At 35.2% G+C, this 26515-nt stretch overlaps 1 protein-coding gene across 1 annotated transcript in view; it reads right to left on the minus strand.

Moving 5' to 3' along the window:
• Positions 1-9040: 9040 nt before the first annotated feature.
• LOC133075097 (glutamate decarboxylase 1-like) overlaps positions 9041-26515 on the minus strand; it is a 94431-nt gene continuing 76956 nt past the window's right edge. The window contains 2 exon segments of the mRNA XM_061169224.1: positions 9041-9306; positions 15315-15322. Coding sequence (XP_061025207.1) covers positions 9041-9306; positions 15315-15322 — 274 coding nt within the window.

Here is a 26515-nt window from a genome sequence, read left to right on the forward strand (position 1 = left end):
TACTTCATGATAATTTAAAATGCTTTGTTGTATCATGAGCAGTTATTAAAAGCCTCATTGACATGATTGCTTATTTTGTTCTAAAATTTATTGTCAAGATGCAGTTTGGCAGGTTTTATCATTTCTAAATACCAAACAATTCTATGGCATGGAATAAAAATGTCAACTAGAATATTTTCTTTGGAGCTTATAAAAATGGGTACAATAGTATTAATACAATAGATTATGTATCCATTCAACAATATATAGTTGATTCTTGAACAAGAGGGTTTGAACTTCAAGGGCCCACTTATATACAGATTTTTTTCAATAGTAAATACTATGGAACTACACAATCCGAGGTTGGTTGAATCCAAGGGTAACGAGAAACTGCAGATACAGAGGAACAGATTATAAGGAGGACCGATTATTATTTACAAGCAGATTTTCTACTGCAAGGTGGGTCGGCAGCCCTAACCCCTATGCTGTTCAAGGGTCAAGTGCATGTGATATACTAGAAACCCAGACAACTGCTACATGATCCCAGCCCTCTGGTTACTTAATATTTTTAGTAGGTTAGTAGGGTTAAAAGCACACTTAATACTTCCATTATATCATTTTCACCTTGCATGGTATTTTTTTTGTTGTTGTTGTCTAAAGGTCATGATGGATAAAGTGATGGTCTTTGTATGGGAAAGAGGATTCTGGAATCTTCAGTTTTTTTCATTGAATAATTTTGGCAAACACACATAGATGGGCTTTATTAGACACGATTTCTATTATAAAATCACCCCATCTAAATAAATGCTTTCAACCTGTCTTGTACTTAAGAGTAATGTGGGATTTATTTTTATTTTTGAGGAGGATTCCTTGTGGCCATGCATGGATATTGTGATTTAGTAGGTTTGAGGTGAGGCCAGGGATCTGCAATGATCCAAGTCTGCATTTTGAATTCAAACAAGTTACTTGAGGATCACAATTTAGGAAAAATCATCTAACTTCTTAGATCAGTTTTCAGGTAACTGGCTTTACACATGATGTAAAACACAACAGAAGTAAGATATAACAGCATCATACAATAGTTTCCTAGAGCCCTGGAGGAATTTCTATGGTTTACAGCACAGAAGATATATTGGGAGGCTCTAAGTGGAGTTCATCCATGTTGACCTCTTAAAGTCTGGGTCATCTCCCATTTCTAACCTTTCTGTTTCCTAGCTGTTTACTCTCTTAAGCATGTTAGAAATAAGTGGGTGGTTTCTTAACATGACAAACAATATAAACCAAAAGCCCACATCATGCTTAATAAGAAGGCTAGATATACTCCCATTAAAATCAGGAAGAAGACAAGGGCTTCAGTCTCACCCTAACACCACTGTTCTGTTTTATTTTGTTTTGTTTGTTTGTTTTAACATTGCTCTGCGTATACTAGCCAATGGAATAGCTGAAGATCACATAATTGTTGGCTTGCAGCCTCCTCAGGGGCTTCCTGTTTGTAATCTAAAGCCAGCCAATGCCCTCACCACCCACTTGGAGGGCAGGGAGAGACTGAAGAAAGAGGCAGACCACTCCAGACTGGTAGGCAGCAGGTTTAATGAGCACAGGAACTTACATACAGGGTTTGTCTTGGGTGGCCACAAGATGAGTAGATCTCCACACCCATCTGCTAGAATCTTAAAAGTTTATATAATCCTTAATTGGGCTCAGTCACATAAATTGTCCAGATGGTCTCAACATATTAGTATCTCAAGGATGTGTCCTTGGGCAGCTTCTAGCATGCGGAAAGCAAGGGGGTGCATATTCCAAGCACAGAGAAGGGGGTGAGGCACCTCTGATTGCCAGGATCCTGCCCACAGGTCAACCAGCAGTCTTGTCTTCTCTATGATCTCTCCTAACAATAATATGTTTATAATTCTGGAAACCCAGTAGAGGTCCTTATTTGTGTGGAGAGTGAATTTAGTCAGTAGGACAAACATGGGGCAGGGAATTGTAACCCTGAGGGCTAAGGTTGAGGATGTAACTCTAGGTCAGTCAAGATAAGGTAGGGTTCAGCAGTCTACAGCCTGTGGAAAAATTTAGTAATAGAAGGCAAAGACACACTTCTTAAGTCCCAAGGAAACTGATCCCAAGTTATTCCAACTTGAGGAATAAATGCCAGTAGGACAGTAGAAACTAAGCGGACTGGAAATATTTCTCAGCAGCTGTGATGGGTGCTGGGTTTCCTTTTGGGGTGATGAAAATGTTTTGGAAATAGAGACGCCACTGAATTGTTCACTTTAAAATGGTTAACTTTATGTTATGTAAATTTCATCTAAAAAATTCAACTTCTCAGACAAATAATATAACTTGAATTATAATTTTAATTATGGCATTTAGGAGAAAATTTAGATAACCCCAATATCACAGCGTTATGTGGAAAAAATATTCTTTCAGAAACTGAAACTAGATCTACTATTCTCTCATTCATGGGGCTAAACCGCTCTCAGTACCGTAGAGACATGTAGGTGCCAGGATTTTTTTAGCATCAATGCAAATATTGAAAAAGGGCAATTACCTATGTACTCTGACGCCAGAAATACCAGTTATTCTGGGTTTTTTTATCAAACCATTTCTCTCACAGATAAAAGTTGCTGGTTGCTCCACCCATCAAAAGCTTTCAGGGATCAAAAATAAAAGAATGTATAATGCAGATATCCACGACCAAATGTCGTACATTCACATCAAAGTGAAATGTCAGACACAAATACTTACTTTCCTAAAAATAAGACAAACAAATACTAGAGGAAAAAAATCATATGTGTAATCAGGTTGGGAGAAAGGCACAAACTTGCATAACAAAATAATCAAAAGGAAGTCGGGATTTTTGTGGATATACTTAGTACTTGATGGCCTGAAGTCAACTCTGCAAAACGCTTGTAAGGAAGGGCTATGCAAAGGGAGGCATTGACAAACTAAGCAAGGTAATGTGTTAACAGAAGTAAAATAAGAGCCACATTCCTGGAGGGTCACACATGCATTCAGATGTTCATCCAAATGAAAAATTAGTATAGGAAGACATGTCCAGGAGTCTTCTGAGAACATTCATGTTGGTGATTTATATAATTAATTATCTAATGTGAGATTGGATCCACTTTTGCATACGTAGTATGGATTTCCTATTTGCCCTGATATTAGTAAAAAATATTGGGCTTCCCTCGTGGCGCAGTGGTTGAGAATCTGCCTGCCAATGCAGGGGACACGGGTTCGAGCCCTGGTCTGGGAAGATCCCACATGCCGCGGAGCAACTGGGCCCGTGCGCCACAATTACTGAGCCTGCGCGTCTGGAGCCTGTGCTCCGCAACAAGAGAGGCCGCGATAGTGAGAGGCCTGCGCACCGTGATGAAGAGTGGCCCCCACTTGCCACAACTAGAGAAAACCCTCGCACAGAAACGAAGACCCAACACAGCCATAAATAAATTAATTAATTAAAAAAAAAAAATGTTCCCACTGGATTTCTCCAGTTTGGGTTACTTAAAAAAATATATATATATATATTTATGAATCTCTGGTTACATGAAGAATTCTTTGTTAAGAAGCAACAAGAAAAAAAATCAACAAAATTGTTTACTCTCAAAAAACATTTGCCATGTTTCCACTCAAATATTTAGAAATAAGTGTTAGAAAATAATGGACTGGACAGTTCAGTAAATTTTAGGAAATCAAATCATTTTAAACATTAAATAAATGTACAATATTTTTCTTGAATAGCTCTGTATTTTTTAAATGTTGAATAAAGATAAAAACTGAATATGTTTAAAATTTATAGTAGTTTTAAAATATGCTGTAAATAAAATTTTTATTTAAAATCCAAAATGGCTTTTTTGGAGATATTTTATTAAAGAGATTAATTTCGTTGTTTTACTTGTGCGTTGAATGTTTTGTAATTAGTAGTTACTATAATTATGCAATTACTCTCTGTAATTATATCATTTAATTATATAAGTATGCTTACAGGAATTAGTTGTATAATTAGAACATGTAATTATACAGTAAAATGGAAAACTGTATTTTAAAACACACTAATTTGGATATATTGGCCTATTTCAAATTACAGTATTCAACGTATTGGTTGTTTTATCCTGTACAAAATTTCTCAAAATTTAAAAAAATTTTTATTTTGAAAGAACCATAAGTTTTCAGAAAATCCAAATTCCCTTCATCTATATACCCCATTCAAACTTTGCCAATTGTCCAATTATGTCTAATTTTGCAGAATGATCCAATCCAGGATCAAGCATTGCACTTAGTTGTCATGTCTCTTTTGACTCTTTCAATATGTGTGTGTGTGTGTGTGTGTGTGTGTGTGTGTGTATGTATGTGTCTGTTTATCTATCTGTCATCTTTCTATTTTACTATTTATCCATTTAACCTTCTATTCAAAAACATGACTTCACACTGACACCACCAATTCCAATAAAAAACTCAAGGTTCATTCTAGCTTTTCTCATTTTCATATTGATAAATACCTTCTCTACTTGAGAATTTGGCTCTCACTATCCTCAATATATTTACTTATTTACTCACCTCTGGAACAGTCCCTCAGTCCTGTCTGGGTCTCTGTGATCTTATTATTTTGAAGGTCGAATGACCCTCACTTTGGGTTTGTCTGATGTTTCCTCATGATTAGATTCAGGCTTTGTACTTTTGGCAGGAATATCCCAGATTCTATATTCTTCTTATGCCCCTTTGGAGCTTTAGGATTTCATTGTGTTCCATTACTACTGATATTAACTGTTAAGTAGTTAAATAAGGTGGTATCTGTCTGTTTCTTCACTGTAAAATTTCTCTTTTTACATATGTAATTAAAAAGTATATGGAGATACTTTGGTACTATGTAAACATCTCACCCTGTATCCTAATTTCACCTATTAGCTGGTCAAATTTCTCCTAGCAGTTCGTTGGAGAATGTTGCCTTAAAATTGTATAATTATGACGGATACCAAATGGTGATTTTTTTATAATTATCTCATTCTTTCTATATTCATTAGTATTCAATTATAAGAAAGAGCTTTCTCTTATTCACTCATTCCATTATCTGTTTATATCAATATAATTTCATAGATTACTAAATATTGCTAAACTTTTATTGTGATAAAGTTTATCATCATTATTATTTAGTTTGATGCTCAAATTATGTCAGATTTTGGCAAGTGTGGGTCCATTCAAGCTGAGTTCCTTGTTTTTTGTCAGTATTCCATCAGCTTTTGAGCATTTCCCTAGTTTCTGGCACAATAACATGTTTCAGGCTCATCTTGTACTTTGCCTATCTGCCCCTAGACTTAGTCATTTCTCTAAAGGAGCCTTGTTTCTTTTCTTTGGAGAATGAATGGAATTTAGAAACGGAGATGCTCTTGGTGCTAGGTGTGCTCATTTTTTTTTTTTTTAAATTAATTAATTTATTTATTTTTGGCTGTGTTGGGTCTTCGTTTCTGTGCGAGGGCTTTCTCTAGTTGCGGCAAGCAGGGGCCACTCTTCATCGCGGTGCGCGGGCCTCTCACTATCGCGGCCTCTCTTGTTGCGGAGCACAGGCTCCAGACGCGCAGGCTCAGTAGTTGTGGCTCACGGGCCTAGTTGCTCCGCGGCATGTGGGATCTTCCCAGACCAGGGCTCGAACCCGTGTCCCCTGCGTTGGCAGGCAGATTCTCAACCACTGCGCCACCAGGGAAGCCCTAGGTGTGCTCATTTTTACTAGGGTGTTGCTATTCTCAAATTTTCTCAATAAACAAAGCCAAGAAAAAATACACACACGTGCACACACACATATACACATACACACACACAAGCACACGCAAATATATTTTACATTGATTGATAGATGATCATTAGTTCGCAGATATTTTTAATTCAAATCCAGACATCAAAGTTTATTACATGTTTTTAACTTCAGAAACCTGGCTCTCACTGTCCTCGGTATGTCTACTAATTTACTCAACTGCCTGTATTTAACAAATCTCTGACCTCTCCTAGACACTGTCCTGCTTAGCTGCCATTGACCATCGCTGGATGGCCACCAGCTCAGCTACTTTTTCACAGCCACCCCCTCAGCTGCCCCAAATCCCTCTTGGAAGTGTCTCGCCTTAGCCATCTTTCTCCCTCAATTCTGACTGGTTACGTAGTCTATCAAAAGTTATACATTCCTCCTGAACCCCATAATATACCGTCACCTGGTGCCTTGAGTAGTGGTATAAATGCTATCCAGGGGGCCATAAATTCCACCGTTCTTAGCAACTAGTAGCTGTGTAATAAATTTTTATTGTATATAAATTTTGATTGCATGTATTGTTCAATATGTTTTACCTAACCATGAATAAAAGGATTTGAAAAATTCCAAGAACTTTATAATATTTTTATCTTTATTCTGATACACTGAGCAGAGTTAGCAACAATTTAAATTATTCTGATATGACCAGGAAAATTAATAAAAAGGAAAATGAAAGATTTTGGGAGTGAAGGTAAGGAAGAATTTAAAACATTAATAGTTGTGAATTTATTTGTTTGGAGATATGACCAAAATATATGACTCTCAATTGTAAGTGGTATCATCAATTAAATGGTAAAATATTGGAGAACTGGGAAGAAATTGTATATACCCAAATTTGCATAATATACCTGTGCTATGAAAAGATACTACATGTATGTAATTCATCTTATAAGTGTGTCCCATAGATTAAAATAAAACTTTTTGACACTTTGGAATTGTTATTTGATACCTAGTAAACTATCTTTGTTATAAAACTATATCTTATTCCAATGGTCTATGTGTCATAAAGTTTGTAAGTCTCTGATTTTCCCCTTTATTTTTAACTAGGAAATATAATTACAAATATAATGAGTCTGTGTTCTTTTCCACCAGTTTATTCTGCCTTTGACTGCTAAATAACTTTGAGACTTGCATTTATTTAAAGACATTTAAATTGTTTTTAAGTCCTGTGTATATAATTATTTACAAAATACAAAACAGATTACATATACTAACTTCACAAAGCCCTTGTAATATAGGTCAAACAATTATTATGTCCCTTTTGCATAATAAGCATTTCCATTTACATGTTATTTGGTGCATGTATGCATCTGTATAAAAATATATAGATTATCTTCTCTTAGACAAGCTTCTTTTTTTCACCAAAAAAAGAAAGGCAGTATGCCATAAAGGAAAAAGCACAGGGCATAGATTCAGATTAAACTAGATTCAATTTCTAGCTCTGACTCATATAGCTGTATGATCTATAGAAAGTTATTTAAAGTTTTTAGATAAAAAGGGGATAATAACACAATTTGCTTAATTGTTATGAGGACTTAAGATATTTTATGTGTAGTGACAAAAGAATAACATAAATGCTCAATAGCTACTTCTTTTATAATTAAAACATCTTATAACTAGTTGTAATCAGGGTTACAAAAACATGATTTTAGGTAAATAAAAGGTGAAAATTATTAAACAAGTGGAATTGAGAAGGTGAAATTAGTGCCCACTTTATCAGGATTCAGAAGATATTATTGACACTGAATTAATTCCATAAAACAGCATCATCAGTAGTTAGAAATAGCAAAAATATTTGTTTGTCACCTTCAAATGGATGATTTAAATTAAAACATTTGTTGTAATCTTAGGAAATAACTCTTATTAACATTCCATCATGTATTAGATTGTGAACGAGGAAAAATGTTATTCGCTTCAGGAAGAATGAAATAAGAAGATGTAAGAAATCAAACACTGAATTGGAAGTTATTTCTCATAGTTTTTGTCAATGCTGTCAGTGAAATTTGTTCCAAATAGCTTCTTTTAATGATTAGTGATAAACGGATTTTGGAGTTGTTATAGATAATGACAGAAACCAAGACAGTAAAATTACTAGTGACATTTTATGTAATTACACATAAATTCCACATATATAAATAACTAATTCCTAACTTATTATTATTCCAGAGGTAATTTATCTGGTAGGGTAAAATCTGCAGAACACAAAAAGAGAAAACAAATTAAGTAAAATACATATCTGAACAACACAGATAGATGTAACAAAGCCCGTCATAAAAATAAAGTCCTTTGCATTGTCATCAGGGGTATATTAATAAGCCTAGTTAATTTTCCTCCAAAGTATAGTAATTAAATTTCCCTGCCTACGGGAGATTTACACCAAAGGTAACTAAGGGAGAATTCATAGAAGCAGACGTATCGACTGCAGCACGTATTGTAGATGACTATTCACCACTGATGGAATGAAAATAAAGTAACGAAAGTAGAATTGAGATCATTAAAATGCATATTAAGAAAGAAATCTGTGATGTATGATAATTTTATAAATTTAATAAGATGAGCACAGTTCTTGTTTTCAGATGTTCATTCTTGTTTTATTTGTTCATGTAATGCGGAAAAGCAGAGATGAGCAAACGTGCCATTTACTAACACATCAAAACTACTTCTTGGCCAGCTTAGGTATTACTTATTTGATGTTCTTCTTTCCAATGAATTTCTAAGTAGCTGTATAGAAATAATTTTTAATTGAATAATTCCATCCACTTTGACTTTGCTTCAGAAGTACTTTATCATTATTGATTGGTAAGGGAAAATGACTATACGATCTCTTGGGGCATCAGTGACTATAGCACAGAACTGACCACTAAAATAATGACACTCTCATTAAACAAAGATTAGTTTTTATGAGTTTAATGGGGTAACCTCGATATATCTGGATTGCTTTCTTATGTGGAACACCTCCTTTTCTATGGCTCAGGTTAAATGAAGTCCTCTTACTATTTGCAGAACTCTTGGGCATATTATTACAGAAAATAGGCAGATTAGTACACATAAACCTTGTTTTCTCAAAGTGCTTAGTTTTCTGACATTTTCTTCAACATTTACAATTTGAAAGTTTTTTAAAACTATGGGATGAAACAGAGGAAAATCAAATGTAAATGCTTATAAGGAAGATGTTAGGAATCCCCCTGAGGTAGACATTATGGTGGATTTGTACTGTGTCACATTATTTACGTTAAAACTCTTTTTCATAGTATTCCCTTTCTTTTATGATTCTGGGTTCAGGTTGGCCACAAGGGGAATTAGTGCAGTAGCTGGAAGGCAGAAGTAAGAGAGCTCTGGTGTGTATACTCCAAAGGCTGGCGTGGGGCAGGTGCTTCTGCTGTTCTTCATATCATTGCTGATGTGATGGTTCACCTCGTGGGTGTGGGACAACAGCCGGACCCCAAGTTCTTCCAGCTCCCACCTGATTTCTTCTGTTAGATTCAGGGAGTCCTGGCTCAGGTGCATGTGCTGCTCTGTGGTGCATGGTACTAGTTTATCCATCACCCACGATATCAGGATTGAAAGCAGCAAGAGACAGATGTGGGTTCCTAGTAGACTTCATGATTCCAGTCTTTCTCTGTGGGTTTCAGTTTTTCCCTGTGTTACCCCAGTTTGTAACCATCTTTCCTTCCTGGCTGCCAGCTCTGCTGACTTCAGGCCAAACACTAGATACAGAAACAACTAGTTCCCACCATCATGGAAAGTCTCATCTTTATAATGAATGGCTTACTCTATAAATTAATAGGGACTGTGCTTCTCTGAACTGGTACAGAACTAGAGATGTACCAGCAGAATATAAGCGTGATGGTGGTAGAGAACTTGTTAGTATTATTTCTGTTTGTTTCCTCAGTAACTAGAACACTGTCTGGCATGTAGTAGATGCTCAATAAATATTGTGGCATGACTGATGACCTCAATGGCTAGGACTGGGAAAAGAAAAGAGAAGAAATATGGGAATACCAGGAAGGACAGAAGTGGATGTGTTAAGGACCGAATTGATACATTGCTCTTGCTATAGGACAAAGTAATACTAATGCTTCTCAATGTCTAAGTTTGCACTATCCATTATTAGCTACTAGTCACATATGGCTATCGGGAACATGAACTCACATTCAATTCACAATGTGAATTAAAATGTTAAGTAAGCATAAAATACACACGAGATTTCAAAACTTAATTTAAACAAACACTAGGATGTAAATATCAAATTAATAATTTAAATGTTGAGTCCAAGTTGAAATGATAATACTTTAGATATATTGAGTTAAATAAAATATATTGCTAAAATTAATTTCTCCATGTTCTTTTTTACTTTTTTATGTGGCTACTAGAAAATTTAAATTAAATATTTGGCTGACATTATATGCTATCGGACAGTACCTGTCTGTTTCTTTTGTAGAGATTTTTAAAATCATTGCAAATCATAGCAGCCTCATTTTATTAACAAGTAAAACGATGTCTTACAAACATGTTCTAATTTAATCTTCACAAGAGTTTTTTGATTTAGATACTGTTTATTGATGAGGAATTGGATCTGTAATGGATGAGGCACATTGGAAGGTACATATATTGTAACAGAAAAACTCTTTAAAGTCCGGGGCCATGTCTTTTAACACCTTTTGTTGCTGATTTTGCCAGTGAAAGTAGTATCCCTTTTGTATAAAACAACAAAGTAGACTTCCATGAGAATTAAGAAGCTTTACATGTTTGTAGCCTGTAAGTAAAAATACCACTTTCAAACTCTCTTTTTGGCTACAGTGATCTATTTCAGTGTATCTCTAGGAGCTGTCTTAAAATATCAAATTTTCACTGCTTCCTAAAAATCACAAAAAATGTATAGGAAAATTGGCCTTTAATTGCATCCTAAGGGACATGCATATACATTCATTTTATAACCTACATTCTATAATTTCAAAATATACACACATTATCCTGACAACTCTATGGATGACTTTAGAATTATGGGGGTTTTTTTGGTTTTTTTTTTTAATTATTTATTTATTTATTTATTTATTTTTGGCTGTGTTGGGTCTTCGTTTCTGTGCGAGAGCTTTCTCTAGTTGCGGCAAGTGGGGGCCACTCTTCATCGCGGTGCGCGGGCCTCTCACTATCGCGGCCTCTCTTGTTGCGGAGCACAGGCTCCAGACGCGCAGGCTCAGCAATTGTGGCTCACGGGCCTAGTCGCTCCGCGGCATGTGGGATTCTCCCAGACCAGGGCTCGAACCCGTGTCCCCTGCATCAGCAGGCAGACTCTCAACCACTGCGCCACCAGGGAAGCCCTAGAATTATGTTTTGAATATAAGTTGATCATATGGACAGGAGTCCAATGAAAATTTTAAAAATTCTACTTTGCGTGTTTGTCAGAAACTGTCTAAGGGTGATTAATAATTTCTCCTAGATACAACTGCAACTTCCTCTGTATATTTAGGGTTCTGATTTTTCTTAGATCTTGTTTGATTCTACAAGAAAGGTGAATATTTTCAATAAGTTTTTTGAGAAAAATTCATAGATGTTTGTACTACATTTGTAAGCTCATTCCCCAGATCTAAATATGTCATGCTCTCTGAAGTAGGTATTGCCATAGAGATTTTTTTTTTATCTAATCCTCCCGTGAAATACACAAATACATGAACTTAAATAATGGATTCTTTTTGAAATAACATTTTAATGTAAATGTTGGTTGCTAAACTACAGGTTAAATGTACATAAAATTAGACTCCTGTCTTTCAGATGTTTAGATCATTTGACGAGGTTATTCGAAAAAGTAGAATTTCCTAAATAAATGCAGGTTTGGAAAATATTTTACCCAAATAATACATAAATTATTTTATGTACATTATTACAATGTTAGGATGAAAATGAGTACCTTAATTGTATGGCCTTTGCAAGTAAGGTTGTGCTTAATCTGTTATTTTAGAGAATATTTATTAGCAGTTAGTTTATGTTCCAATATCTGATAGTATAAACAAATGATTTGGAAAAAAAAGTACTACAAATTAAACAAATGAATTTCTTTTCCTAACTTGTCTGAAATTAGTCTGAATTTGAATATACTTTTTAAAATCATATAATCTGATAATTCTGATAATCTCACTCTCCTGATCCTGACTCCTTCAATTCTTCTCCTTTAGATAAATCCCCAGATAAAATCCTGTACATAAGTCCTTGTATTGGGTTGTATTGGTTCTCCAATAGGAGAACAAATAGCAGAACTACAAATTTCAGAAGTTTTCCCACGTTATAAAAAAAAAAAAGATTGAAATAAGATACATTCCAGAGGATATCTTGGGAGATTGGGATTGACATATATACACTAATATGTATAAAATAGATAACTAATAAGAACCTGCTGTATAAATAAATAAATAAATAGAAAAAAGAAGTTATAAGATTGGGGGTAGTTATCTTAATGTTGAAAAAATCTGAGCATTTTCAGACCAAAAAAAAAAAAAAAGATTTACAATTTCTTATTTAAAAAATCTTGTGGATTAACTATTCCTAAGTGTATCACTTATGTAAATTAATGTGTCTAAAATATTATGTTGCATTTCCTTCAGAATTTAGTTTTTAACCCTTAGTTATGGGAAGAAAAAAATGCATTTATCAAAAGTAAACATTAATGCATTCTATTCAAATATTGATAAATTCTGAAGGTTATGACCAAATTAATGAGGTTTTAGTGGTATTTTATGTTTACTCATGTTCAGGTAATCTTTTCCACATCTGTTAATGTTAGAATTACTGATCTCAGACTGCTACCTACCAGAAGACTCAGACCTATTTGATTCCTTTTTATGTCACCAAAAACATCACCCTTTGCATACAGGAACATAACTAATGCAAATCAAAATCAATAACAATAAGTATCATTTCAGTGAGAATTGTGAAATAGCAAAAACTCTTACAAATGCTAGATTATGGTTTCTTTTATTCAAGGAGTAGTTAGGATATCCATGTTTTGGTAAGGAAAATGTCTCGGTACTTCTTTTAAACAGAACTGGAATCTGTGTGATTAACCATGAGTACCAGATTTTGTACCATGGATTTTGTGCCATGGAGACAGTCCCCTAAACCCAGTATATAAGACTTTTACCCAACCAATCTTGCACTGATGATATGTCCATTTTAGTTGTTTAAAAATAAGAGAATTTTTAAATTTTGTAATATTTAGATGATAGAATTTATTTTCCAAAATACCATTTCATCAGATTATTCATCCAAAGGGAATTTGTGCTTCATTGCTAATACTTTTAAATACCTGCTAGTTCTGAGTTTATACTGATGCCATTTGAGAGGGTGAAAGCTGTTTTTATGAGAATGTACTCAGTGTAGAGTATTTACAAATTAAATCATAAAAGTAGGTTGCATCAGCTCAGAACGCAGATCACATTAACTTGCAAATTGGCTTCGGTCTCTAGTCCAGAAAAGCATTCGAAGGCTAATCCTTCCTCTCTATTTCCAGATCTGGATCCATTAGGACAATTTGCCCTTCCAAAATCAAGATCTGTCTAAATGTATTCTTGTCCTTTATTGACTTTCCTCCTGGTTCCCTAACCTTTTCAGCTGTTTATAACTGTTGTATTTTAGATTAGGTTTTTCATCCAGAGTAGGAAGCAGTATCTATTAAGCATTTCATTAATTGAAGAAACTCTTGCTCTTAGAAGGCAAAGAATAACTTGACAATTCTTATGTAGTGAAACTATATGCTGAAAATCATTCATGAATTGTGTGATAGTATATCCAAATGAGACATTATACCTTTACGCTCATAGAGTACGTTAGTAAATTTGGAAGAAAACCAAACTGGAAATGTTTTGTCAAATATCCTAACAATATCTCCTTATCTTTGATACAGGCTTTTATCTGGTTATCTGGTTATTTCTCATTTCAAATTTCAAATTTCTTTTCACAGAGTAAAGTGTACAAAATACAATGCAAATAACACGAAAATGCTCACAGTTGAGAAAATGTGCTTCATGACTAATAAATTAGATACCTAGTTCCAAAATAACTACTAATATCGTTGGCTATGACTAAATTAGGGAATATAAGTGATAATGACACCAATATAAAAGATTTTATTATCTTTTCTGTGATTTGTATATATTTAAAATGCATTACCTTCTAATTGCCATAAATAATAGTTCTAATGCAAATTGGAAAAGTGGTAAAAATAATAGATTTCTTTGCTTGACTCTTCAAATAAAAACCTGTGTCCAAATGAATTCTAAGTATCATTTGTTAGTATTTTTTCTGCAAATTTCCCTTAAATGTTGATTACTAACATATTTTTCTGAACTGATTTCAAGCTTTCAACTAATAAAACCACATTTTATTAAAATTAAAATTTTATTAAAATTACATTCTATTAAAATTGCATTTGATTAGTTGAAAGCTTGAAACCATTGAAGAAAAATAAAAAGAATGAGGGAATGAAATGGTAAATTGTTCCAAAAATCAGGAAGCTCTTGTGTCAACTTGCCATATTTCTGTAATGAATTTTTGTTATTATTGATTATTATAGATCACTGAATCAGCATGCAAAAAAAAAAAAAAATGGAGAAATAAGCATGTATGTCTGTGTGATGCACAATTGGTATTACCCAATTGAATGAAAGCAAAGTTTGGCCCTTTGCCCCAAGGTCCTGGGAGGTAACCTGTAAATTCTTGGGATGTCCTAAGTGAGAGAAGTGTTTTTGTTTTTACCTGGGGACTGTAGGCCACACCAGATTGTCTATGCTAACAATGTGATTTATGGCAGGAACTTTGGGCCCCATGGTTTCACCTCAGCTTCTGAAGGGGCTGGAACTAAGGTCAATCCCATGTGCAGTCAGCCATATCTATGTGACCAACCTCCAGAAAAATCTCTGGAAAATAAAAATCAGATAAGCTTCCCTGGTTAGCAGACCCGAATATATATGGTCATCTGATCTTTGACAAATATGACGTGTCAGAGAAATAAGGAAATGCTACTATTTTCAGTATATGTTGTAGGATTCTTGACATCTCCCTCACATTGTATACATAAATCAATTTTAAGTGGGTTGCAGATTAAATCAGAAAGATAAAGCAATAAAGCCTTTAGAATAAACAGGAGAAAATTGTCATTCACATGATAGGCAAATACTTCATTTTTTTTTACTAAATTTATTGATTTTATTTATTGATTTTTGGCTGCATTGGGTCTTTGTTGCTGTGCGCGGGCTTTCTCTAGTTGTGGCGAGCGGAGGCTGCTCTTCATTGTGGTGCACGGGCTTCTCATTGCGGTGGCTTCTCTTGTTGCAGAGCACGGGCTCTAGGCGCGCAGGCTTCAGTAGTTGTGGCACATGGACTCAGTAGTTGTGGCTTGCGGGCTCTAGAGAGCGGGCTCAGTAGGTGTGGTGCACGGACTTAGTTGCTCCACAGCAGGTGGGATCTTCCCAGACCAGGGCTCAAACCCATGTCCCCTACATTGGCAGGCGGATTCTTAACCACTGTGCCACCAGGGAAGCCTGGCAAATATTTCTTAAATAGAAAACAAACACAAAGAAAAACATTAATAAATTTGACTACTTAAAAATAAAGCGTCCGTTTATCAAAAGACAGCATTTAGGAGTGAAAGGCAAGCCGCAGATAAGACAAAGATATCTGTAATACATATATTTAACAAAGCACAGATATGCAGAATCTATAAAGAGCTATCAATAAAAGAAAAGCAGGAAATCCAATAAGAAAATGGCAAAACACTTGAAGCAGCACTTCTAAAGAAAGACCCAAATGGCCAGTGAAATAAAAGGTACTTGTTATAGAGTAAAATGTGTTCCTCCCAAAATTTGTATGTTGAAACTATAATAGTCTAAGTGCCTTCCCTCATGTAGATTATATTCTGAGGGAGAAACTTAGATAATGAACCAGTAGGCAAATATATAAATAACATGATTTCACAGAGTGAGAAGACTATGAAGAAAAACAACTTTTAAGTAAGGTAATGGAATATGGCATGTAAAGAGTAGTAATTGCATGTGGTGATGAAGGATGGTACTTTCTAGTAAATCCTTAGAGATGAAAAAGATCTAGTGAAAAGAAGCTATTCAAGTAAAACAGCAAGCACAAGAGACAGAAGCAATAGTTTGCTGAGGCCTCTAAGAATCCTAAAGGACCGAATTCCAAAAAGTGGCAAATCTTTTACAGGAGATATAAAACCCACAGCTGAGCTTATCGCTGGCAAAAGAACAGACAGAAGAGGAATCCATCACAGATAATGATAAGGTAAAAATGGATAAACTTTTAACATTAACATGTGGGCTAAGTCATACTGGAATGGCAAGGATGCCCACCACGGAGCACGTCTGCACTCAAACACCAACATTTTCCCACACAGCTTCACCAACTACTGGGGAGTAGTGTGTCAGCAGCTGGGACACAGAAGGAGAGCTCAGAAAGAGTCTCCCTAGGGCGCCTGTGTCCTCCTCCCCATTGCAGAGCAATCACCTATAGGAAGTGGTGGGAGGGCAGGCGATCGGGTAGACATCTATCAAAGATGCTCTGGGTTTTTTGCTATGAAAAGAGTGAGGAAGGGATGTTTAGAAAACATCCACCCAAGCCCCCCATCAACTGCCAAAAACTGAGACTTGAACATGTAGACCAAGGGGGTCACCTAAAGGAATCAGGGTTTTTAATCACCAAAGTCTGGAGGCAGGGTGAGAGAACTGTGAGAAATCCCAGATACCGCCCAGTATTTCAGAAACCAAAGGCTGGAGGCACAGAAGTAGAGCCTCCAGAGCGCAGGGAGGCTGCCTTCTGAAGGAAGAGACAGCAGGACTGCGGAGATCTCTTGTAGGCACAGAAGTCAAGGAACAGGATGGGGAGCAAAGGGGACACTCCAGTGGCCCAGAAACCTAGCAGCCAGGCTGTGAAGTAGGAAGAGATCTCTCAGGTGGCTCAGCTGTGAAGCATAGGAAAGATTGCTGAGTGCCACCAATTCTTAGCCCCATGCCCTGCAGATAGGAAAGTCTCCATCCAACTCTCAAAATATTTGAAATCAGTGGTGAACTGACTCAAATTCAATAAGCAACAAAGCCCAGACCCAGGTAAACTATAGATCAGATGGATGTGCAGAAAATAAGTATCGTTTGATTTATTGTCTACATTTTTATATGAAAATGCTAGCATGTAATCACAAATTACAAAATATACACGAACAAAAATAGAAAATATGACATATAGACAAGATAAGGAATACTCTGTAGAAAGAGACCTGGAGATGGCTCAGTTGTTAAAATTATGACAGTGATTTTAAACAACTATGAAAAAAATGCCGAAGGATCTATTGGAAGAAGTAGATAACATTCATGAAGAGATGGTAATTCTAGAAGTGTGACAACTCTAGAAAAGAACCATGTAGAATTGCTAAGAATTTAAAAAATAATATCACATAGGAGAATTTATCTGGTAGATTAAATAGGAGACTGTTTAGAATCAGTGTACTTGAAGATGGGCCAATCCAAACTAAAATGCAAAGTGATAAAAAATGTTTAAAAACACAGAAAAAAGCATCTGATATCTGTTGTCAGTACTTTCAGTCTAACATTCTTATCACTGGATTCCCAGAAGATAAAGGGAGAAAATAAGGTGCACAGAAAACAATATATGTTTGAAAAAGAAAATGGTTGAGGACTTTCTGAAATAGAGAAAACATTGATCCACAGATCCAAAAATCTCAGCAAATTTTAATCAGAATTCAAAATAAAACAAAAACAAAGAAAAAACAAAACGCCTGGACATAGTCAGCCATCGGGATTCAATCTGCGGTTGGTTGAATCCATGGATGTGGAATCCACGCTACAGAGCGCTGTCTCTACTACACAATTTGAGATTAGGCACTTGAGCATCTACGCACTTTGGTATCCACCAGGGGTCCTGGAACTAATCCCCCCGCAGATACCCAGAGACAACTGTATAGTCAAACTCTTGAAAACCAAAAGCAAATAACAGATATTAAAATCAGCCAGAAATGTATTATATACAGAGATCCAATTCCAAAAACATCTGGAGTTGATGTGGGTTTGGGTTTCACTGTTGATATTGTTCTGTTCAGTTCTGTTGTTCTTCCAATTCTGCTCTTCCTGTACTTAGAGCAGGGCTTGGTGTAGGGGGTGTTCTCACTTTTCTGGCGCCACCCTCAGCATTCAGCAGTCCCTGAGCCCCTGCTGCAGAGACGTTCTCTTGCTGGCTCTGCTCCTTCCCCAGTGGGAGCGCTTTCACTCAGATCTATTTTTGTTGCCTGGTCAGCCTCTACCTTAGGCAGCCTCTGTTATCTGACCCTTGGGGATGAAGCTTTGTCAGCGTGCTCAGACGTGTATCTGTCATTTGTCTTAGGCTCCTGCTTCTCCTCCAGGGTTAGCAGGAAAAGCCCAGCTCCTTCTACTGGATATTTTCAAGTACTGTACTCCCCCATAGTAAATAATTTATAAATTTTTGCTTGAAATGGATGCAGAATCCTGAACCCACCATGGTGTCCTGCCCCCCTCCCAGGTGCAGAAGGTTTTTCTCAAAGCAATTGATCTTTGCCAGTATCCTGAGTGAGAGGTCTTTCTACCCTCATCCAAAGACAGAGGGGTTTTTGCTTCTATTTCTTTCTCAGAGTTAATGAATTTTTAATCAGCCCTGGGAGTTGAGTGATTGCTACTGATATCCTAGGGTTTTAAAGTTTATGGTTCATAGCAGTGAATGATCAAGGAAATCTGGCAGGATTTTGAGTCTGTGCCCCAGCAGTACTCAATCACCTCCCATACCTGTACCACCAAATGGGGCCCCTCTTGTCTCCCACCATACCCCTAGCCTTTCTCCTGAGCACCTGTTGGAGAGCTACTCAAAAAAGATTGTAAGAGAGCATAAACTCCCCTTGGGTCTGGGGGTTTTAGCTATTCTAATCTGATGCTAGCCCACATTTGTTCTTTCATAATGTGTTACAATTCTAGCCAATTTTTTTCTTACTTGTTTGTATGGCATTCACATCTTCTATTCTCTAAGATAAGAATTCCTGTGCCCCAGCTCTCACTGAAAAGGGTTGTCTCTCATGGGAATGTAGTTTACTTGACTTTTGACTTTAACTCTCTGGTGAGCTCAATAAAAAGTAATGATTTTGTAGATTACCTGGCTTTTTTCTTTCATTGTTAGTTTGAAAATGATACTCTCTTGAAGCTTTCTGCATCTTAAGCAGAAGCAGAATTCAAGGGTGTTTTTATATGTTTACTTACCTCTAGAGTAAGAAGCAATCTGTTAAAATGTGATACATTCAGGGTATATAAATTCCCCTTGTCCCTGCTCATACCCACTTGGGTTTTATTAGAATTATGCAGACATTTTATAACAGAAAGAGAGATGTTTCTGAACCTGATCTAATTTTTATTTGTAATGGCAGGGCTGGACTATAGGGCATACCCACATATGTGACCTGAATGAGATGAGCGAGCATATAACATGTTAAACATTGCTGGACAGAAATATTATCTCATATTATTATTAAGTGCTTGTATTAGTGCTTGTTTTTAAGGTGATATGAAACAGTAGAGAACAAAAACAAACCAAACAAACCCGTTATTTTTTCTGCTTCCACTCACTTTATTCCTGGTGTTACAACCTCCATGTCGGGATTAGTGCCCACTCCCCCTACAGTGCAATCAACACTCATTCATACTCTTTGCCCTTCTGTGGCAGTCTCTGCAAAGTTGAAAATGACTATTCATATTGACCTTTTCAGAAAGAAAGACTAGCGGCCCATTTTTCTGCTCAGCATAGATGTTGGTATTTTTTTTAAAACCAGATCCAGAACAGTAGAGGGAAAAAAACTAAGTCATATCACTACTTCTCTTTCAAGAGAGAACAAAATGGCTCACAATAAACATTTAATAATGAACAAATGATAACTTCTGATTATGATTGTTAATTGGAATCCACACATCTTATAATCAATGAATTTCTCCTCCAGCCCCAGATGTTGGCAATAGCTAATTGCCACTTAATATTCATCTCTTTTCCATTTCTTTTTCTTTTTTAAATTGTTTTTATAGTGGGGAATTGGGAGAAGCTACATGAGGGGCCGTTATCTAGATTAAAACTTTAACTACAAATTTTAGATTTTATTTTGATTTTTGGGCCTAATTCAAGTGGTTTTTATTTAGCTTTGTGAGTCCCTCTAATCTGTGGCCTCATAACCCACATCTATAATTTACAGAATGCATGGTAATAGGGAAGTCACTTCAGCTTCCCTTTAAAAATTAATGTGATTAAAAATATCTCTCTTGTTTACCTTATTTTTCTTTCAGGATCAAATAAGATTACAAAAACCAGCGTTTTTGCTCATTCCTGAACTACGTGTATAATCAGTATGTGTCTGACTCTTTTGAGGTATTTGTGGACTGTATTAGGGTTTAGATTCTTTGTATGTCAAGACCTACCACAAAGTAGGCACAATCTAATTGTTGATAAAATGAATTAACCTAATTGTAATATAAGGGTAATCATAAGTAGAATACATAGAGAAATGGATTTGTAACTTATTTTTAATTTCTTATAAAACAATATAGAACCATGCATGTAGTGAAAATTCCACATATATGATATCACTGACTTCTCAATTGGAAATGGAAAATTGGTCCTCATTTCCTTGAGCTTGTTTATTCCAATTCCCATCTATATGATCTATGAAAAGTTCCTGTAAAATAGAAATAATATTTGTGCCTATTATATTATACATTTATAATATATAAGTTATAATCCACATAATTTAAATGTATGATATGTATGTTTATAAAAATAATAACATTTGTCATTTTGCTATTTTATCCTGATACTATAATTCCTAGGAAAGGCTTACTGTAGAATAATTACTTCTTAAATCATTTGGTTCCCTTTCCTTTTTCTTCAGGTACTTGTAAGATGTGAGAACATTGTGCTATACACATTCTTTTTAGAAAGATTTATGCATTCTCCAAACTTCAGATATTAAATTCATCTTTATCATGTTCAATTAATGAATTCAAATAATCCAAAAGTATTATTAAGCTATTAGTATTATTGAGTAGGCTAAATAGTAATTTAAACTAAACATAAAATAATGCAACATTTACTATAAAACATTAAAAAAAAAAACTAAACCAAGAAAAAGCAAGAGTAAAATAAGTATCTTTCTTAAACTCCTACTAATACTTCAGGCTTTGGCTTATATTTAATATCCTCAGAGAAAATTTAAAGGGCCTCTGGAAAAGCCCAGCTCCTTCTACTAGATATTTTCAAGTACTGTACTCCCCCTACAGTAAATTGTTTATAAATTTTTGGTCTTCTCTTTTCCTTGTTAAAATGTAGGCTTTGTAAGGGAAGTGACCATTTAGGTCTTATTCATCACTGGTTTTTTCAGCCCTTAGAATAGTGTCTGGAACACAGGAGGCCAGCTCACAGCATCTATTCAACAAGTATTTATTGATCTTAAATGTAATTAAATTCATAGTTTCCATTATAAATAGCACCATATTATGATGCTATTTTATCCAGATGCCAAAAAAATTATCATCCTTGATTCCAAGATCATGCAACTAAAGCTAATTTCTTGTAATGAACTTCTTCCCAGGTAGATCTATCAACCAGGAAAGAATGCACTGGTGTCAATGATTTCAAATATTCCAGTTCCTTGACAAATATATTTATTACTGGGAAAATTTTAAAGGCATGCAACATTTTTGGTTTTGGGAATCAGATGATTGAAGAAGAATTACTATCCACAAAAGATTTGAGGGAACTGAACATGATGATTGAAAACTAAACAGATTAATATTACTTTGTTTCTTAGGGGAATAAACAAATGCCATAGGAACTTTGTTTTAAAATGAAAAAAGAAAATAGTAACCCACATCCAAAGATGAATGTAGAAATACAGAAGTAATAGACACAAAAGTTCATTCCTTCCTTTAGATTTTTCATACTTTCTCATAAGTTTGGTAGGTTTTTGCTCTTGGCCATCAAAATACTGTAATAATGGTACAGTTCCAATATAAGTAAAATTCTTTAAATTACTGTTGTTTCATATCACTTAAAAAAATAGTTAAGGATTTGTCACTGGCATTAATTATGTTAAAAAAAACATTTTATTGTTGCACATTATTTTTGTCCTTTATTACACAAAAAAGTAAAGGATTTTTACATATATACATATGTATACATAATATTTTTAATTTCCAAAATTTTTGTTGAGTTATTCACAAGATATTATATATGAAGTCCATTTTCAATTTATTCATATTTTATTAATTTCACCCATAAGCATAAATATCTTAATTATGAGTAAAGGAGCTCCAGATAAGATAATGGCATATTCTCTCTGAAAGCAGATTGTATTTTGCTATGAAAACATGACCACAGTATGGTTCTAATTACCTCCTATATTTTAGAGAGTGGCAGCCGGCCAATGAACTGTATTTTTTTTTCTCCTAAAAGGATATAATCAAATAAATGGTAGCTGAAGCTTTTGTGGACTCTTGGATATGTAAATTAAGCACGCTTCTTAACAAGTTATTTTGTCATCCTGATGAGTGGAAACATTGATTTTCAAGACTAATTATACTCACTGTTTTTAGAATAAGCAAGGGGCTTTGCATTATGTAATTTTGCAAAGCGTCGGAATTAGACAGGCAGGTTCCCTGCAGATCAGGCCTCCTCAGAAGTCCAGGATGTTTACATAAAAGTCACCTTGGTGGAGGAGGTGAGATTTATCATTCAGCGATTCACCATGGGGCCGCATTGCATTTTGAAGTCAATTGGAACTGTCTGCTTAGACACACCTTCGCAAATGTCAATGAAGGTCTGCTTCTGTAAATAGCCACTAACTACTAATACATCTTTACTGGTAAAATAAGTCTAGACCCAGTGCTGAAAAGCACCGTTCCTCCAGCATAAAAATATTATTTTTTTGTTGACCTAGTCAAATGTCTATGAGATTCATTGAACAAATCTGTTTTATGCCAAATGGTTTCAAAGAGAGTCCCATGTGAGGAGTTAGCACTTAGGTTTTGGAGTTATCCAAAGAAATATAGAACTAACAGTCCTTTCCAAGGAAAGCAGTATATAACTACATACTATAAAACAAAATTATATTTTATACTTCTGATTTTCAACTACAAGGAAATTCAGGTTTTTCAGGGAACACAGGAATATATCACTTAGACTAAAATTTCTGAACTGTTTTCTTTTAAGCACATTTAGGGTGTAAATCTGTGAACTGGAATTTAGTGTCAAGAATAAGTGGAAAATATACATAAGCTGGAAATTTGTGTTCAAGTCTCATGTTGGGTATCGGCATACTTAGAGCACTAAATTTATTAGGTAACAGAAAACAGAGTCTCCTTTCAGTGTTCCTTACTCAGTATTTTGCTCAAGAAATATCTTTCTGATTTAAAAAGACTATCCTCTTACGGTTGATTCTGGGCAGTGGCTACCACAATGCTGTTTACCTGAACTCTTCCTGAAAATCAATTTGCCTCCACTAAAGCTGATATATTCCTGCTGGAGGGGAACCCAAATGGAGGAAGGACTTTTGTATCCACATCAGCACATGCACAAGTCTTCAAAGACTCAATGACAAACACATTCTGGAGTTGACAGTAGCATTATTGCTAGTGGCAGTGGATGTGTTTGCAAGATTCAAATCTGTACTCTTTATATTAAGCTGTAACTGTAAATCTTTATTCTCTATCTCCTGGTTCCCCCAATCTTAGGATATACCTGGATAGTTCGTGATCAAATTAAAAGTCATAGTTAGAGAAGTAAAACTAATTTAACAGGTTTTTATCATTTTTTATTTTTCCATCCTCAATACTAAAGAGGTGAAAAGGTGAATTAAACATGACTCAGTTACATGTTATATAACTACATAGAGAGGTGACATAACATTTGTAGAAAATCAATTTCATGAGCCAGGCACTGCATTAGGGACTTCATACATATTATTTTCTTTAATCCTCACAGCAGTCCTATGAGATTGGAATTACTGGCCTTGTTTGACCAAAGAAGCTGAGGGTTACAGATGTTAGTGACTCACCTGTAGATATGACACTCAGCTACTAAGCTAGAAAGCTGGAATTCAAACCAGATTTGTCTGATTTAAATTCTGTGCCCATTTCATAATCTGAGCAAAAGAATTTCAGGATTTTAACTATGAAACAGAATTCAGTCACCCAGTACAATTATTCATTTGATGCTTGAATTGCATCTAAAATAACTCTTATTAGTCATCAGCTGAGGTTTAAAGATTGCTAATATTGATGAGAACTTTTACGATCTACTATCTTAGCAACTTTCAAATGTGCAATACAGTATTATTAATCATAGTCATCATGCTGTGCATTATATCCCCATGACTTATTTAGTATTTTATATTGTGGTAAGCATTTTGCTATATATACAAATATCTCATCATTATGTTGTACACCAGAAACTAATTTATATGTCAATTATATCTTAATAAATAAATAATATAAGCATAAATGCATAGTAAATTGGGGCCTAAAACTTAAAAGAAAAAGGATTGCTAATAATAAGAAACTGAGACCAGTTTATTTAGCTCAAAAAATTCTATAGTTGTCCTGTCCGACATCTTAGAAACTAGCCATAGGTGGCTGTTTAAATTAAAATTAAGTAAAAGAAAAAAATTCAGTTCTTCAGTCGCACTGGCCACATTTCAAGAGTTCAATAACCTCATGTGGCTAATGGCTACCATATTGGACAGCATATGTAGACACACACATACATACATACATATATATTCTCTCTCTGTATTCTTTAAGTGAACTCATCCACAAATGCATAATTTGTTAAACAAATTCAAGAGAAACTGTTCTGCTTAGGATCTGAGCAGTCCTAAATCCAGTTCACTGATTAACGACCTCGTGACACCTCTTAAGCACCTTCTAATATCCCTATGGCTTGAAGAGCACAGTTTGAAGACGGCTGTTCTAGAGAAATTATTATCACCATCATTCTAATTGTTACACATAATGATAGAATGTCAGAGGTGGAATGGAGTCCAAGATCATCTCATTCAATCACCGCATTTTGCCAAAGAGGAGACTGAGGTGCAGGCAGGTGAGGCCATCATCATGCTTCAAAGTTCACAGCTCACTTGTCTTTTCCTGTTTGCATATTCTAAAGTCCCATTCACTACCCACGGGGAAAAAATAAACTGAGGTTCCTTAATTGCAGTCCATGAATTCAGTTAGAAGGACACAGATCCACTGAAATTACGTATAATACTCTTGTCATTTATTGTTTGTTATCAAGGGGAATGATCCATAGATCCACATAGATACCATCAGAATCTCCAAGCATTTTTTGTGATACAAAAAATGGTAAGACTACTGTGACCCAAATAGTATGTGCAACATACATTTGCTGTAGGATGACCGCACTTCAGGCTTTAAAGGACATGGTGAGACCAAAAATAATAAGAAATGCGCAAGCATCAGAATTGATTCGTAAAACAGTTCACCCTTGTGGGAAACTCTTAACTGAATTGGAAACACCACATTAAATTAAAATAACCATTTGCATATTTGATAAAGAAACTAGACTTTCTGTTGTAAACACTGTAGAGCAGATGTGGTTGAGAGCAACTTTTAGAATTTAAGAAATAGCACAGATTCTTTTTACTTGCTTAAAATAAAAGCAGCAAGAGAACTGGAAATCCTAACTCATTGCAACTCTTGGCGATGACCAGAAATGTTCTTGACTTTTTATTCTGATTTCAATGATGTATAAAACCCAGAGAACAAAGAATGTTGTGTAAAAATAATATGTAAAATGACCTTCATTTTAATCCTCATTATTGTGGATATGGAATAATTCTTTTCACAGTTTTCAAGCTTAATTTGTCATAATTTGTTATTTTGATTTTTGTAATCTTTTGGAGAATTTGAAATATTGATACAACAAAAACTGTTATGCCAACTATGAAATTTTTCATTCTTTCTAATGCCACTTAGATCCTGTCCCTCTATTTAATATCAAAAGATTGAAACCTGTTCAATGATGGCTGAATTTTTCAGTGTTTTAGATAATTACCGTTTCTGAGTGATTATTCTCCTGCAGGAAAATAAATGCTATTTACAATGCATTTGGATTTTTTTCCTTTTAAAAATGTGACTTTTAAATAACTTCTCATCATGTGAATGGCCTTGAAAAAAGATAGAGCTGCTAAAGCACAGAAAGACATCTGACTTGACATCTTCTATGAAACGTTGTCATGCAATCGGCAAACCCATAATAAGCACACTGGTACTCAGGATACTTGCCTCATAGCCCAAGAGAAAAATGCTGCCAAGTGACCGGCCTCCAAAAGTGTTAATGCACTGCTCCCTTTCACACGGTGCTGTGAAATGGCTTTCTCTCCCCCAGAACAGTAACACAATTATCAGATTTCATTGAGACCCAGATGGGAGAAGATGAGTCTACACAGGGTGATTATCACATATTGAGTTCAGCAGAGAACTAGCTTGATGGAATTGGGGACTCTCTATGTCTAGAGAGATGGACAACTGAGAGAGTGCAGAAGTCAGCAGCCCAATAATAACGATACATCTATCCTTGGATAAAAACTGGGACTTGGATATTTTCTCTATCCATCTAATTAACAACTTACATAATCTGATCATACAATAGAAATACGTGTGT

Source organism: Eubalaena glacialis, chromosome 15 (assembly GCF_028564815.1).
Source record: "Eubalaena glacialis isolate mEubGla1 chromosome 15, mEubGla1.1.hap2.+ XY, whole genome shotgun sequence".
NCBI classification, from domain to species: domain Eukaryota; kingdom Metazoa; phylum Chordata; class Mammalia; order Artiodactyla; family Balaenidae; genus Eubalaena; species Eubalaena glacialis.